Genomic DNA, 15,235 nt, shown 5'->3' on the forward strand with positions numbered 1-15,235 from the left:
GATGCACACCATCCATGCATATTCAACTGATTCACTCGTTTCGTTCGTTAAAATGTTGTGTGTTCGGAGTTTGCATGAATGAACGAATTGTAGCTTTCATTTGCTTTACATGACTGCTACAACAATTTACATGTAGTACCACTTGGTATGCTCTCTTTTATTTTCCATCTTTATAACCGAACATGTGTTATCCGAAAGATAGACGATAAAATCGGATTAGATTTTTCGGTATTGTTTGGTGTGTGTGTGTGTGTGTGCAGAATATATGTAGCTAATAAAATAAAGGAACAAATGAAAAGGGATAAAAGAGAGAAAAAGGCATTGAGCGTCCGCACTCACTCATGCACCGAAAATTGAGCGAGACAGAATGAATGGTTTATCAAACAAATTAGATGTATGTAATGTGTGTGTAGTATAATTAGATGTGCAATATTCATTCAAAATGGCGTTTGAATGTGTGTTCTGTCTGCAGAGTATTTGCCATATACGCGCTTACAATCACGATTAAAATTATACTCTCCGTTTGTAAACGAGACCCATTTCATGGAACGAAAAAAAAAAATCAAATGTGGCACAACTTTCGGCCGCGTCTGTCGATTGTCGATTTTACATGCGAATCATTTTGATATCGAGAGTTCGAAACGAACATGCGAATCGAAACAGTGGGTTTTTGTGTGCTTGCAAAGCGACATGAACCGTCTTTTCAAATCGCCATTGTATTTTTCATACCAAATAACCATAGAATTTGAGTCATTTTTAATTTAATTTTATTGGACAACGTTTGCCAGTTTCATGCTGGAACCAGATCTTTGTAATTGTTATTGTACACATCAATTTCTTTGTACTGCAAACTGAATGGCAACTGAAACATTTTCGTACCGAGCTAACACATATTCTATATGTTGAATTTTTGATTAGAATGCTTTGATGCGTACGATGCAATAACTCTTCAATTTAAATTTAACGTTCTTCAAAAGCCCATTTCAGTGTTTAGTTTTGTGTAAATGTTTACTATATCAAGTTCTCTCTCTCTCACTCTTTCTTTCTCTTTCTCTGTTTATTTTATGATTTCAATGAACTTGAATTTCATTTGATGATTAACGTAATTTCGATAAATCCACATTTCCGATTTTGACATGCTTGACCAAAGCATTTTGTTCGATGCAATGAACAAATGGGCGAAAAGCTCTCTCGCATCGACATCTGTGTGTGTGTTATGTATATACATAGAATACACAAAACTATATTGTCGTTCTAGATTTTACTTTATTGAAATTTAATATCATAAAGGCTTATGCAAAAGCCGACTACATTACAGCATACCACAAAAACCAACCACGACTATCAACAACCGTACACACAATATTTTGTGTATCTCAAACTCTTGTTTGCCATTTTCTCGTGCTCGCAAAAATGCACTTGTACATTTATAATGAGAAAATTGACTGAAAGTTCGGCGAAAATAAACGAAACCAACAGAGAGAAAACCATGGCAAAAAAAAACACACACACACACCAACATATTTTCTTTGCTGATGCTTTTCCTCATTTGACATGGGTTTCATTTTTCCTTTCCCTCTTTTTCGCTCTTTTCATTCGTTATTGTGTTTATTCTCCATATGCATAATTTATTTAATTTTAGTAGCTTCTCACTTCCATCCCTTGCACATTCACTTTTCTCAACATAAAAAAAAGAATTCAATGCTCGATGAAATTCATTAAGTTTTCAAATTTATTTCAAAATAGCAAAGACGTTCAGCGTGAACATTCAATGAATTTGAGAGATAAAACACCGCAGCTCACTACGTGACATTCGACATACTTGATGCTGCTTAAATTTTCAAAAAAATATTTTAAGAATCCGCATCGATGGAATGAATCATGTTTCGTGTTTTTCGAAGTATATAATAACTCACATCGAGCTCGATTGCTTATTTGTATATATTTCAATTTGGCCGTGTATTTTCATGATGATTCGCTATCGTGGATGTTGCTATGTTTCTGTTAATGTTCCTGATTTCATTTAACTTTGAGATTTGGCTCTGACGACTTTCGCTTTTCCATCTCTCGTCATTTTCCTTCGAATAGAGCGATATATACGTGTATATCTTTCATGCGAGCTTTTGCGCGCATACAAGAGTTGTGTCTACAAAACAACAAGAATGTATTGAGACAAGATTTTTGTGATGCTTGAACACTTTTACATGGTCGAAAACTTAGCATTTTCCTTCTGATTTTAGAGAAAGAGAGAGATAAATGTCGAAAACGAAACAAACGCCACTTGAACCTTTGATAGCATGTTGATATTTTGCCAGAGCCGCTTTTTTCTACATTGCTGTGTCTCATGCGATTTGTGTCACTTTCTCTCACACGCTGTATGTTCACCGTTTGTTGTTGTTGCTTTTTTTATGTTAAAGTTGGAAATAATTTGGTTCGTTTCATCTAACGTCAAATTCATTTGCTTGTTCGTTTCGCAATTTTCAGTAACGTTGATTATTTAGAACACTTTTTGTAATATTAATTTTAAGTGTTGCATACAAAAACATTTATTTATCTTGATATTTTTGCACTTGATGCAACCATCTAAAAAAAACTGACATCAAACTGTGATGCTCACTGGCCTGATTGAATTAAAATGTATATATGCATTTGAACGATGACGCTTCTTCCTTTCATATAGACACATACAACAAAAACACATTTTACATTCTCTCGTACAGTAGTCGGTTCGTACCAAAAAGTATTGAACAAGTGTCAAACAAAAACTTCCAATATTATGCCAATCAGAAAAAAATATATCTATTCGCTTCATCATGTGATTCTCATTTTCCTTGGGATTCTTGTTTATTCTCTTCAGTCGCTTTTCCCCATTCGCTCTCACCGCTACACCTCTTTTCTTCTACCAGCAAAGTTTTCTTCCACATCGTTTCATTTCCTTGTGTATAAATTTCGCCAGTGAGTTTCGTTTCAATGAAATATGCGTAGTTGTAAATGCTTTTTGCCGCCTGTCTTTATTTTTATGTTCGGTATTTGTTGTCGTTGTTGATTTAAGGTTTACGGTGAGTGATAAAAAGTTTGCATTTTGGGTAGTTTGTGTTGAAACATGCAAAACGAAATGGTGGTGGAATCCCATTGGAATGTTTTGTTGTTTTTTGCGTAAAAAGGTATATATATGTATTCGTAAAGCGTTTTTTTGGTTTTGTTTTTTGAAATTTTGCGCCAAGAGTAATTTCAGTCGTCAGTGGCAGCGAACATAAGCATAATGCAAATGACAACAACGAAACCGACACACACATATATATACCGAACTTTGTCACACAATAAAAACATTTATTTCGACAATTAAGGGACATGAAGTTTTGCGAAGCGTATTCATCTTTAGATTACGCAATGTTTTGTATGTTTATGCGCGAATCGAGTGAAACACAGGGAGAAAACTACAAAAACAACAACAACAACAATAATAATAAGGCCGGAAATAAAGTCGAGTGAGCTAAAAGAAAGAAACTTTCAGCGGCAAAATCGATAAACCAGAATGAAATTGAAGCTTTGCATCACGGGAATAAAGCCACCGACCGGAAAGTGCCATTGTTGTTCAACAGTAAAAGTGTGTCTTTTTTCTCTTTCTCTCTCTCTCTCTCTCTCTCTCTCTCTCTCTCTCTTTCTATTGAGTGAATTACGACAGCGATACAAAATGATGCCCCACTTTACAAACGAAGAGGAACGATAAAAAAATAGAAAACTGCAAAATAAAGATAGAGAAGTGAAAAGAGAATCGCACAAATTCACTTTGGTTTGCGCAAACAAAAATTACCTGGACAAAGTATTCGGTGATGGTATTTTGCATTCAAAATTGTATTCACATTGTTCAAAATCACAAACGTTTCAATGATCAATGCACAAATTGAACGAGTGACCAATGGAGTGAATCAATTGCAATTCCGTTCCAAAATGAAATCCATTTTTGAAATGCCATTTTTCCCACCAATTGCAATATAACCAATTTCACGGAATCTATACATTCAGATGAAAAATGTCAATGGATAGACAAAGAGTGGCGATTTGTTGCCATTTGTATAATTATTCATGTTGTTGAGGGAGGCAAACATAGGACAAAAACAATATATATATCTGTGTGTATATTCATGAATTCAAATATATTTTAATGATTGTTCAATTTATTTTTGAATCGAGTATGTCAAGAGAATGAAAAGTTGTTTGTGTGTGTGTCTTGAAAACTTTTTGTTCGCCCAACAAAATGGCACTTGTGTGTTTGTGTGGGTGGGTGCTTGAATGCGTGAGTGTATATGCCGTAAATAAAACTTTTCGTTTCCGAATCGACAGTGAAACAAACTGCTTATTAACTTGTTCTTCGACTGCACTTGAAAACATATTCTATTGCACTTCGTATGCATTGAGAAGAGAGAACAAAAATAGCGTTTATGTATTTGAACGTTTATGCTCCAAGACAACTTGGTTGATACTGCACAGCTTTCATCATCTGAGGAAATAGAAAAAAAACTTTTTAGTCAATATATGACCACCACTACTAGTACCACACCGTTCAACTTATTACATTCTCGAAAAACTGAATACGATGAGGTTTGTTTCTAAAATTATTCCATTTCGTGGACATAACTTTCAATATGATTTTTTTCAAAATTTTCGTGCCAATTTTTTTTGTCCTATCCCTCTCTCTTTGTGTGTATATATCTGCATTGTTCATTTTATTATAAGAATCGTTTGTGTGGTTTTCGCAAGTTTTGTGTAAGTGCATTTGCACCGTCGTCGTTTCCTCTTCATCATTTCACTGATTGGAAAACTTTCGCTTACACGAACGAGAGAAAAAAAAAATTGCGACAAATATATCGAAATTTGAATTCCTTATCGTACGTTCACTTGAAACGGCATTTCATTTCATCGTCTTCTTTTTCCTACCACTTTCAGTTTGTTGAAACAATTGACTACCGGAAATTATATTTGCATATGGAAAATGTTGCACAAGCCATGTATATACCAAAAGACGGCATCGTATGAGAGAAAAGTCTCATTCGTTCACCCTTCAACATGTATATGATCAGCAGCCAATTGAAACGTACCACCCAACATCTGGAGAAAAAAATCCAACCGAATGAGCACTAGTTGCTCGAAATTGTAATTTATGAAACGTGGCATGGACGCAACTTATTGAATCTGAACGCCATTTTGACGAAATTTTCAATCACCCATACAAATATGACTGAACATAAAAACGGAAACTTTGTCTCTACATCATATATCAATTGATTGTCGAAAAGAATTTCGCCGAAAAAACAATGAACAAATATTTGAGAGCCTGAAACCCAAAACAAGTTATAAAAATTCTTTTCGGAAAAAAAGCATAAGAATGTGTTTTAAATGAAAAATACGATAGAAAAAAACTGAGAGTTAAAAGAGCATATACAGAACTGAGAACTAAAACAGAATATAATTTCAGTTAGCGACAAAACAAACAAGCGATATGTTATATTTTAACTCTCAGTTTTTATTCTTCTCATTTTTGCTCTGAAAGTAAATATGTTTTTATTTGACTCCGAAAAATATTATATTTAGCTTTCGTCACAATGCGTTGCATTTTTGCTCTTTCATGTAATATGACACGAGATTAACTTAGTGAATTGTTTGTCAACATTCTCTCTTTCAAAAATGATTTGGATACAACGAGGCATCTTTTCACTTTCGCCGTTTTAATGTGTGATCGAAGGAACAGCGTTTTTTACTCCAGTTTGATTTTGAATAGTACGAATTGAAAATCAGTTTTTGTTGGAGCACATCAATTTTGGTGCAGTACTTTCCCGAACTCGTACAGATTGATAGCACATTGAACACTTTTTCAGCAATTTGTCTATTGCCTTTTGTTGTATGCGCCATTACAATATTCTTTTGCGATATTTTTTATACAAAAGCGGTCTACGTACACGTTTTTTCGATCGTTCAGTAAATATTCACTAGCCTATTTATCTAATAATAATGTGAACTGAAAAACAATGATTTGAATTTCAAATTTTGAATTAAGAAATCGACAAATAGTTTTGTCGTTGCAGATCAATTAAAAAAAAAATAAGATTTTACAGATACGCATAATACACAACATGAAATTCGGTGCGAATACGACCAGCATATTTGTATATCTTCGGTGTGTTAGCGAATAACGGTAAATTGCTGTTGGATTTACACTGGTCAATGCATAAATATAGGAACCACAGTAACTCATCGTGTCGCAGTAGCGACGTGAAATTAGAGCATTTGTTTTTGTTTATTTTATTGCTTTGTAAACAAATTCTTCTATTACATTTTGTTCTATACGAATCCAAATAAAATGTTTTTGACGAAAAGCAAATATAATATTTATCGGTGCCAAATAAACACAAATACATTTTCAGTGCTAAAATGAGAAGAATAAAAACTGAGAGTTAAAATACAACATACGGAATTGAGAGTAAAAACAGCAAATCGATATATGCTACTTTTACTCTCAGTATTCTATGTGTTGTTTTAACTCTCAGTTTTCTATATTCTCGTTTTGCGCTCAATAATTTCTTATGCTCTTTTTCCGAAAAGAATTTTTATAATTTGTTTTGGGTTTCAGGCTCTCATTTTATGATTGTATCATAACTAATCTGTGGGATTTGTTTGGCATTAATTTGTTTGATTAATATACGTCAATATCAATAATAGCATGATAATCTCGTATTTCGCATTCGTCATCATACACATATCATAAATATTTTATATGTTTATGCTCAAATGAGTTTCGGAAGGAAGGAGAAACAGAAACAAATTGAGCGAACGTTTAAACTTTACATTGAAACAACAATGGTAATAGCAGAATTGATGTAAAATGCGGCATGCCAACCCTAAAGCATGTTGTGTTGTTTTTAAAAAAGGGGACTATGCGATGGGAAATATTCTTCATTCATATACCAGCCAATGCGATATTGTTTTCCATATCGTTTTATGCGTTTTGGTATGATGTCAATACAAATCGGATCCGTTGTCTATTTTTTTCCTGCCTTTATCTTTTCTATGGCTCAATTTATACAATTTTCCGCTATATATTTGTTGTAATAATGGTTGTGTTACAATAAGAAATCGACCTTTTGAAGAAAATGCAATAAAAAAATGAAACTCATCGGCCAGCATATTCCTTTCAAAACCCTTTTTTTTTGTTCGTTTTGAAACATAAAACCAGAATCTTGAATATTTAGTATCAAAACTACACACATTTTCTGTCACATAGATTCATTTCGCATTGATCCTGTCGATTTTGTTTATGATATAGTTGTTGGATCGGAAATTGAAATTAGCATGCACGTATAATATTTTATTTCGGATCATTCAAACAAAAACAACAACGAAAAATTGGTGTGTTCCTTTCGTTTGTTGTAATTTCCGGTCGTCGAACATAGTCGTGATATTTGATCGGATCAAATGCTACTGTTGTTGAAACAAAAACGAAACAAAAAAGATTGAAAATAACACACCGGACATTTCCGACGCTAGGATTGTTTCGTCGTCATTCGTTATTTGATGGAATGCTTTGATAACGGCCATTTCCAAGTGTGTATGTGTTGTGAGAAAGAGAACATTTGCAAACTGGCTTGTCGCATTAACATCAGTTTCGATAATGAATATCATATACCCACATACAAAAAAAAAGATCGATATGTTCACGTCTATTTTGGCAGGTCGTAAAAGAAGCTAGACTCTGGTTTCCGTAATTTCATAGCCACACGATTCCATTAATGTTTTTGGTTTCTGTTTTGTGTGTAATAAAACACTTGTTTGGACACTCTCACTGTGACACAATACTCTGCAAATCTGAAAATGTTGTGATTTTCATTTTTGGTGACGCTCATTACATGCATAAATGTGTTTTAAGAACAAACTGACTTTTTGCCTTTGAAATCTCCAGAAAAAGGAGCTCGAATTTTTGAACGTTATATTTCTATCTATAGCGGGTCAAAATTGAAAATTCCCGACCCAAATATTTGAAAATGAAAATGCACACTCTCCAGTACAACCTAAGCCACTTACATATGAATGGTTGTTATTGCGTCACATGACTTTTGTCCTCCGTGATTACAAATATCTGTTTACCGATAGAAAATGTTGAAGGACATTGTAAATATCAAAGCAACAAAAATGTGTATGCCTAAGTCTTCTTATAAAATTTATGCATGGCTTACGCTCAATACGCACCACACAAGGCTACCGATATTTGCTGAAATGACGGAAAGATCGAAAAAGAGAACGTATACTGTTGCTAGTTTTGTTCTATGTAAAATTAAATATTCCAAGTGGCAACGACGCGAAAAAAAACCCGAAGAAGAAAAAAAACCTCATACATTTCTGTCATCCGAAAAAAAAAAAATGTGTCAACTTTGTATCAATACATATTTATTTATGTTTCGTATGTATCACTGAACGTGAACATTGACATTACGGCAATGGTCTTTCGTGTTTGCAGACTATACCGGATATCGGATATGCTCTTATTCCTTCTCGTCAATCCTCCCATTCTTTCTCTCTTCAACGCGCCATCATTTGGTTATGCTAAGGCTCGAACCTTAGTGAGGTTCATCATCTGAATAAGAAATTCGAGATCGAATTGTGCAATATATTTGAATGCGCACCATAATCGCTTGTTCTAGTCTAGTGAATTTCATCTCTATTTTGCTATAGTTTGTCATGCATTGAATCGCGTGAACGCGTCCGTTTATTCTATCTGTCTCATACAATATGTTGATGGGCGCATGGATTCTTCCGTTTTTCTTCAATAGCTTCTTCTTCGCCGTGATATTTCTTTTCTTAATAATTTTGAATCAAGCGAACTGGAAAACTCAATGAAAAAAAACGAAGATTCAATGTACACGCGTGCTCTGTGGTCGCTGTAAAAATCAAGTATTTATTATGACAAAAAAAATAATCGAAATAACAAACAACAATAAATGAATGGGAAAAAGCGAGAAAAAACAACTATGATAACTTGGCTCCGGATGATAGCCTCAAGTTAATGGTAGAGAAAGTTTCGAAGCAGAAAAAAATTGTGAGGCGTGTCGTGTCTATTATATGTGCATTCTTCTATCTCTCTTTCTCTCTCACACACACTCACTATTAAACAATCTTTCATATAATTTCCTCCGCATCTCGTGTGCATTTTTTTATCAGAGAATTTAATTTATAGCGATTTTGATTACTTACGCGCCCTAAGTGTGTCAATATGTATACGCGTCAACGGTCTTTTAACTTGAAGTTTTCAACCAAGTTTTCCATTGTTCACTTGGGTCGATCTGTTTCTGTGTGATTTCTTCAAAATAAGCGCAGTTTGCTCCACGCATTTTGTTTCGTGTGTTCTCGTTATAATTTGCTCTTGATTTCTGGTTGCACTTTATACTATTATACCATTGGGTTTTCGCCGGTTTTCCCTTTCTCGCTTCGTCGCTCTCATTCTCACTGGCTTATTCAGCTTGCTGCCGATTACGAAAAAGAAAAATTTGTTCATAGTGTTCAGAAAACTTTATTGTTTTCTGAAGAGCAATGTTCAGCAGTAAATTAAGAATGTTAACACATTCATTAACTAAACGAGAACGAGAAGATAGAAAGAGAACGACGTATCAGAGGCTTTAGCCTTTAAAGTTGCATATGCTTGCATTTTCCTTGATTGTCGCCATTTTTAACGTTCGCCCATGCACTTGCAGATTGTGAAGAAATACTGCTGTTCTTAAAAAAAAAGAATTTGATGTAAAAACGTGGATAGAAAAAAATTACAGAACCCCTTGTGTAAAAATTTTTTTTCGACTCACAGTTTGTCATTTTGATTAGGGATGTTTTGAACAGTCAGTTGGGGGTCAGCCAATTTGAGTGATTAACTATTTGATTTGAGGTTCTTTTTAAACGATTATGATTAAATTAACGTGATTATAATCATTTCTAGGCACGTATAGAAATCGTTTTCACAAGGGTACAATGCGAAAAAACAAACAAAAAAAAAACGTTTTTTCCCTTCGGCCAGTCAGCCAGCCCCATATGAATTTTTATGCATTTGATTTTATATTGCTGCTCATCGCACGTTCTATCATGCAAACGAATTCATGTTGCTAAATCTTAAGTTACTGTTCACATTTTGTACATATACATTTTTGTGTATGTGTGTACACACAGTTGAGCAAAAAAGGCAATACAAAAATGCCAGTAAGTTTGAAAGAAGCAAGTGGTGGGTAAAAAAGTGTTCATTTTCAATGGGTTGAACAATTAATGTTAATGCGGTGACCGTACTAAATATAAAGCTTTACATTCGGTTATTGTTAACTAATTCACTCTCAAACTATAAAACACTGTCAACAAAACTCTATCTTTCTCCTTCACGCGCCCTTTCTGCCTTTCTCTCTCTGTCTCTGTCTCTCTCTCTCTTTCTGTCTCTCGTTCTCACTTTTGATTAAGCGAATCAAATTTTGTGACGAAACATATAATACTGACACAACTATAATAATAACGGCAATGGTAATTGCGAATGCAATGAAAAGTTTTTGAATGACGCTTCTACGCGTGTACAATATCATTTTATGGTTGGAGAGTATGAATGTTTTGTGGGCACATTAACAGGATTATGAGAGAATTAAGTGATTTTAGCCAGTTGTTGTACTTATTATCATTGATGGCTGGGTGGCGGTTTTTCTATTCATCATACACGTTTTATGCCTATTTTTCTCTGCATATTTCCATCCATATATATATATATATTTTTGTGTGCATTCTTTATCCACGTTTGATTAGTGTTTTTGTACGCAGCACGTGCACGTACTGTATATCAAAATGATATAATTTGTGTTCGCATTTTCGCAAAATCACTGCATGTTTTTCAGCCAATTGACCAAATATCAATCAAATTGTAAAATTTAAAAATTGTGATTTTGTGCCCATTGAATTCCACTCGAAATGAAATACAGAAAATGTTTTGCATTTAATGGATAGTTTAATTTTATGTTGTGCCAACGAACTCGGTTTGCATAGTTCAGATTCATTCTAAATTTCATTATTTCAGTTTAGAAATAATGTGCCGTACATCACATGACTAAGTGACTATAAAATGCAATACACATACACCAGCAACGACAAACTTTCCCGGACATATCCGTTGTGAAATTGTTCGGTGTTCATCAACACACACACGATGCGTATGCACTGCACATAAACGAACACTAAATAAACTCGTTCTTCACTCATTTGGTCGTTGTTGCCTTCAATCATACTACATGGGTACATGGGCACGGACGAAAAATTAAGGGAGAAGGGGGCTTCATCCGCCAATCGAAAATCCATAGCAAATCAAAACAAATACTCAACTGATGCCTGGGAAGGGTTTTCCGGGTGCTCTTTCCATCTCATACCAGCACTGCATTATTTTCACAACGGATTGAGTAAAGAGTTTTTTTTCGTTTGTAAAATTTGCGTCTCATTTTCGTATGACATCAATTTATGTTTTTAAGTCTTGTCATTGAAAACTGCTTCGAGAAGCAATTTTAAAAAACCGAGTGAAAAACATTATTGTTTTAATCTCCATCATCCAACATCTTCACCGCCTCCCCCTCTCTATCTTCTTGTATTTATATGTTGCTTTCTTTCGTTTGAATCTTAAACAAACTTATGTATAACAACCATACATTAATGAATCGTCCTCAGCGTCATTATCTTGTCAAACTTTGCAATTACTTTGGAAACATGCTTCGAGTTCGTTTTTTCCTTTCTGTTCCGATTTCTAGTATACAAGTACACACACACACACTCTCTCTCTCATTCTTGACAATTTCAACTTTTTTTGTAATCGTTCTTTTCACTTGCTTTTAGTGCAATGAAGCATTTTAGCTTAAAACTGTAATTCTCTTTTCATATTTTTTTTACATTTTGTTTTAATTGCGTGATTATTTTTATATTATTATTTGCCAGTTTGAATGAGTTTTTCTTTATCGTTTTGATGTGGATGTGAATATTGTATATGTAAAAGATATATTTGAGTTGCGCACAAAGTGCGATGTGTTTGTAGCTGATTTCTATATTTTCATTATGAATATGGGTGTTAAGTTGGTTTGGGGATTTCGAAAATGAATGTTTACATAAAAATGAAATTGTTTACCGCTTCATATCTCATTTTTCTCTCTCTTTTCCTCTTTCGCTCTCCCTCTCGTGCGCGCTTTCTTCCTTGATGCGTCGAATGAAGCACGCGCTCGGGAGAAATGAATAATTGTTACGGAAGTTGAGTATATGGTTATTGCTGCTGATTAAGTCTTCAAAAAGAGATAGAGAGAAAATGGTTTTTATCTTTGCTTGTTCATTTCATAACATTCTTTTTTTAACTTAAATGGCAAATATTTGACTGGTATGTGTGTGATCATTGAGTGTTCGTAACAAATCTCAGTCGCTCTCACTCTATTTTCGTGTCGCTTAAATGTTCGTCATCAAATATCTAAATTTAATTGTGGGGGTTGATGCTGTTATTTGCAATAACCACTACTTAATGTGGACTACATTATGTAGCAGTTGGTCAATACAACATTAGTAGTAACAACATTAGTCACATAGTCTCAAAACGCTCATTATACATTCGCAATTGATATGCCGAAGTACAAAATACTCAAAGCGAATTAGATGGCCGATGTTGGGTTTGATTGTTGTGCTTTTGTTAAATAAATGCTCAACGCTTATTTACCACAAACCTCGCCCCCCCCCATATTCCAACCATATTTGATTATTAATATTAATCGTCAAGATGAGAGAATTTACATCGAAACCGAGTTCGGAATTGAAGCAGTAATAATCCGTTTTCTCGACAAACACCATCACTACCATCCATATTACCACCGCCACTCATCATCATCATCATCATGCATAATAATAATTTGAGAGCTAAAGTTTTGTTTATCCATAAGTATCATTTGCGGTGTTCAGTTGAAGTTTGAAAGCTCTAAATTACGATTGACGGCAAATCAAAGTGAAAATTCATGACTTTTTGCCACTTACGTATCTCTTCGTCGAAAATTGATTTTGAGTGTGTGCGTGCGTTTGCTCCAGTATATCCGGTCGCGAAATGTGTTGCATATATGATCTTGAAGTTTGTGTGTGCGTTGTTTGTTTTGATTTGCATAGTGAAATGTCGGCATGCACTATGCATAGTTAACAAGATTGTAATCAACTCAATTTAGTTGTACTTTTCATCCTCTGCGCTAAATGTAAGATGAGATAGTCTTCGATGCATTTTTTATTGATCGAAATATTATTTTTTGTTGTTGTTATTGAATTCAACGAAAACGCCGTATGAATGTGTGGCATACATTCATTTCGAATTTTGCATGCGATGAAAGTGCAAAAAGTAATTGCATGTGCCAAGGAATGTATTTCTGCACGCGTGAATCGAGAAGCATCAGATCAACTACGATGCTCATATTTCTAGAAATATTCTGCACGTTTCTCAGCTCATGCACATTTTTCCGTTCGTCTTCATATCTTTTCTGTTTTCTTTTTGCGCTCTCTTGTCATTCATATATATATATGTAAGTGAATTTAATATTTTCCCTTTGAATGGAATGCGTGATGAGCATTTTGTGTCACCATTTGCATCGTATGCGTGACAACTAACACACAAATATTTACCAATTTGTTTGTGGTTGTGTTTGTTTCTTTTAGTTTTGTCTATGATTCGAAAATTGTGATATTAGTTTTTGGTTTTATCGTTTTGCCATTTGATGTTTGCATCCGCTTTTATAATCATATTTATATTTTAACAAACAAAAAAAAATTGAATAATAGAAATGAACAAATTTACTTTAGTTGGTTTTTTGTTTATACATAGCATTCCGGGCATATTTTAATTCAAATATTAAATGGAAATTTATTTGAAAAACACCATAGCATTCAAATCATTTATAACATTACACATCAACATACTTTTGTAAACATAAAAATGAAGACCGCAAGCTATGCCTTTTTCCTCGCTGTCACTCTTCATCTCACCCACAAATTTTTTCATTTACTTGTTCCAAGAATGTTAAAAGTTTTTCAATAATTCCAGCCGAATTCATTTTTTTTAACAAGCATTGACGTAAATCCAAAGAAAAGTCTCGACAATTTACCTGTTATACATATCTTAAATTAATACATAATATATACTTTGCATTTCGTTTGTTTCATACCATTTGTTTGTCTTAGATTTAATTTTCAAGTTTTTCCATTTCATTTCGATAAATTTTGTGCTTGATATTTGTTTGTTTATTATAATCCCATAATAAATTTGCATTTTGGATTTAAATGTATCTTAACTTATAAATTTGATAATTAATTTTGATTGTTTTTGTTTCTATTCTCTTTCTCTTTCTCTTCTCTCGAATAAATCGATGGATTTGTTCATTTCATTCGTTTAATTGAAAAATTGTTTAGGTGCCATTTATGTGGTGGATGATTTGGATTACGAACGAAAGCAGCATTATGAATTGGTGATTCGGGCAACCGATTCGGTGTCTGGTGTTTCGGCTGAGGTGCCTGTATCGGTGCTCGTTCAAGATGTTAACGATTGTTTGCCGATTTTTGAACAGGATAGCTACAATGTTACCGTATCGGAAGGTGCTACATTTGGTACGGCCATTCTGAAAGTGGTCGCCCATGATAATGATACCGGCATTAATCAAATGGTCACGTATGGCATTCAAACGGACAATAAAAATACATCGGAATATTTTCAAATGGATCCAATCGAAGGTGTTGTCTATTTGAAAAAATCATTAGATCATGAACAATTAGCTGCACATCATTTTACGGTTATTGCCATCGATAAGGGTGTACCGACTCTCAGCTCAACGGCTCACGTATGGGTTAAAGGTAAGTGGCATTTGTTTATATTTATACCTTTTTATCCGTTTATTGTTGCTCATTGAATTTGCAAATGTGGAGTATTTGCTATGGGACGTGGCACACATTCAATTCAAGGGCTTTTGTTAGTTGAACTTATATAAATTTCACAAAAAAATGCAGAATGATATGTATTTACGTGAAATTCCGTCATTGCGGAATGGTTGGAATTAATGACAAAAAAAGTGAAGAAAATGGAAAATACATTCTTATTACTGGAACATTCCATTCTAATAATAATATGTATTGCAAATATTTTGGATAATATGCAAATCCTTTATGTACATTGCGTGGATTT

General features: G+C 34.0%; 1 protein-coding gene across 2 annotated transcripts in view; it reads left to right on the forward strand.

The window, feature by feature from the left end:
- Positions 1–15,235, forward strand: part of LOC116350002 (fat-like cadherin-related tumor suppressor homolog) — a 142,321-nt gene that overhangs the window by 112,467 nt on the left and 14,619 nt on the right. For both annotated transcript variants that reach the window (XM_031781713.1, XM_031781720.1), the window contains one exon: positions 14,470–14,907. In XM_031781713.1, the coding sequence (XP_031637573.1) occupies positions 14,470–14,907 (438 nt within the window). The remainder of the gene's footprint in view (positions 1–14,469; positions 14,908–15,235) is intronic.

Source organism: Contarinia nasturtii, unplaced genomic scaffold, assembly GCF_009176525.2.
Source record: "Contarinia nasturtii isolate CC-2019 unplaced genomic scaffold, AAFC_CNas_1.1 Cnas_scaffold_129, whole genome shotgun sequence".
In the NCBI taxonomy this organism is placed as follows: Eukaryota; Metazoa; Arthropoda; class Insecta; order Diptera; family Cecidomyiidae; genus Contarinia; species Contarinia nasturtii.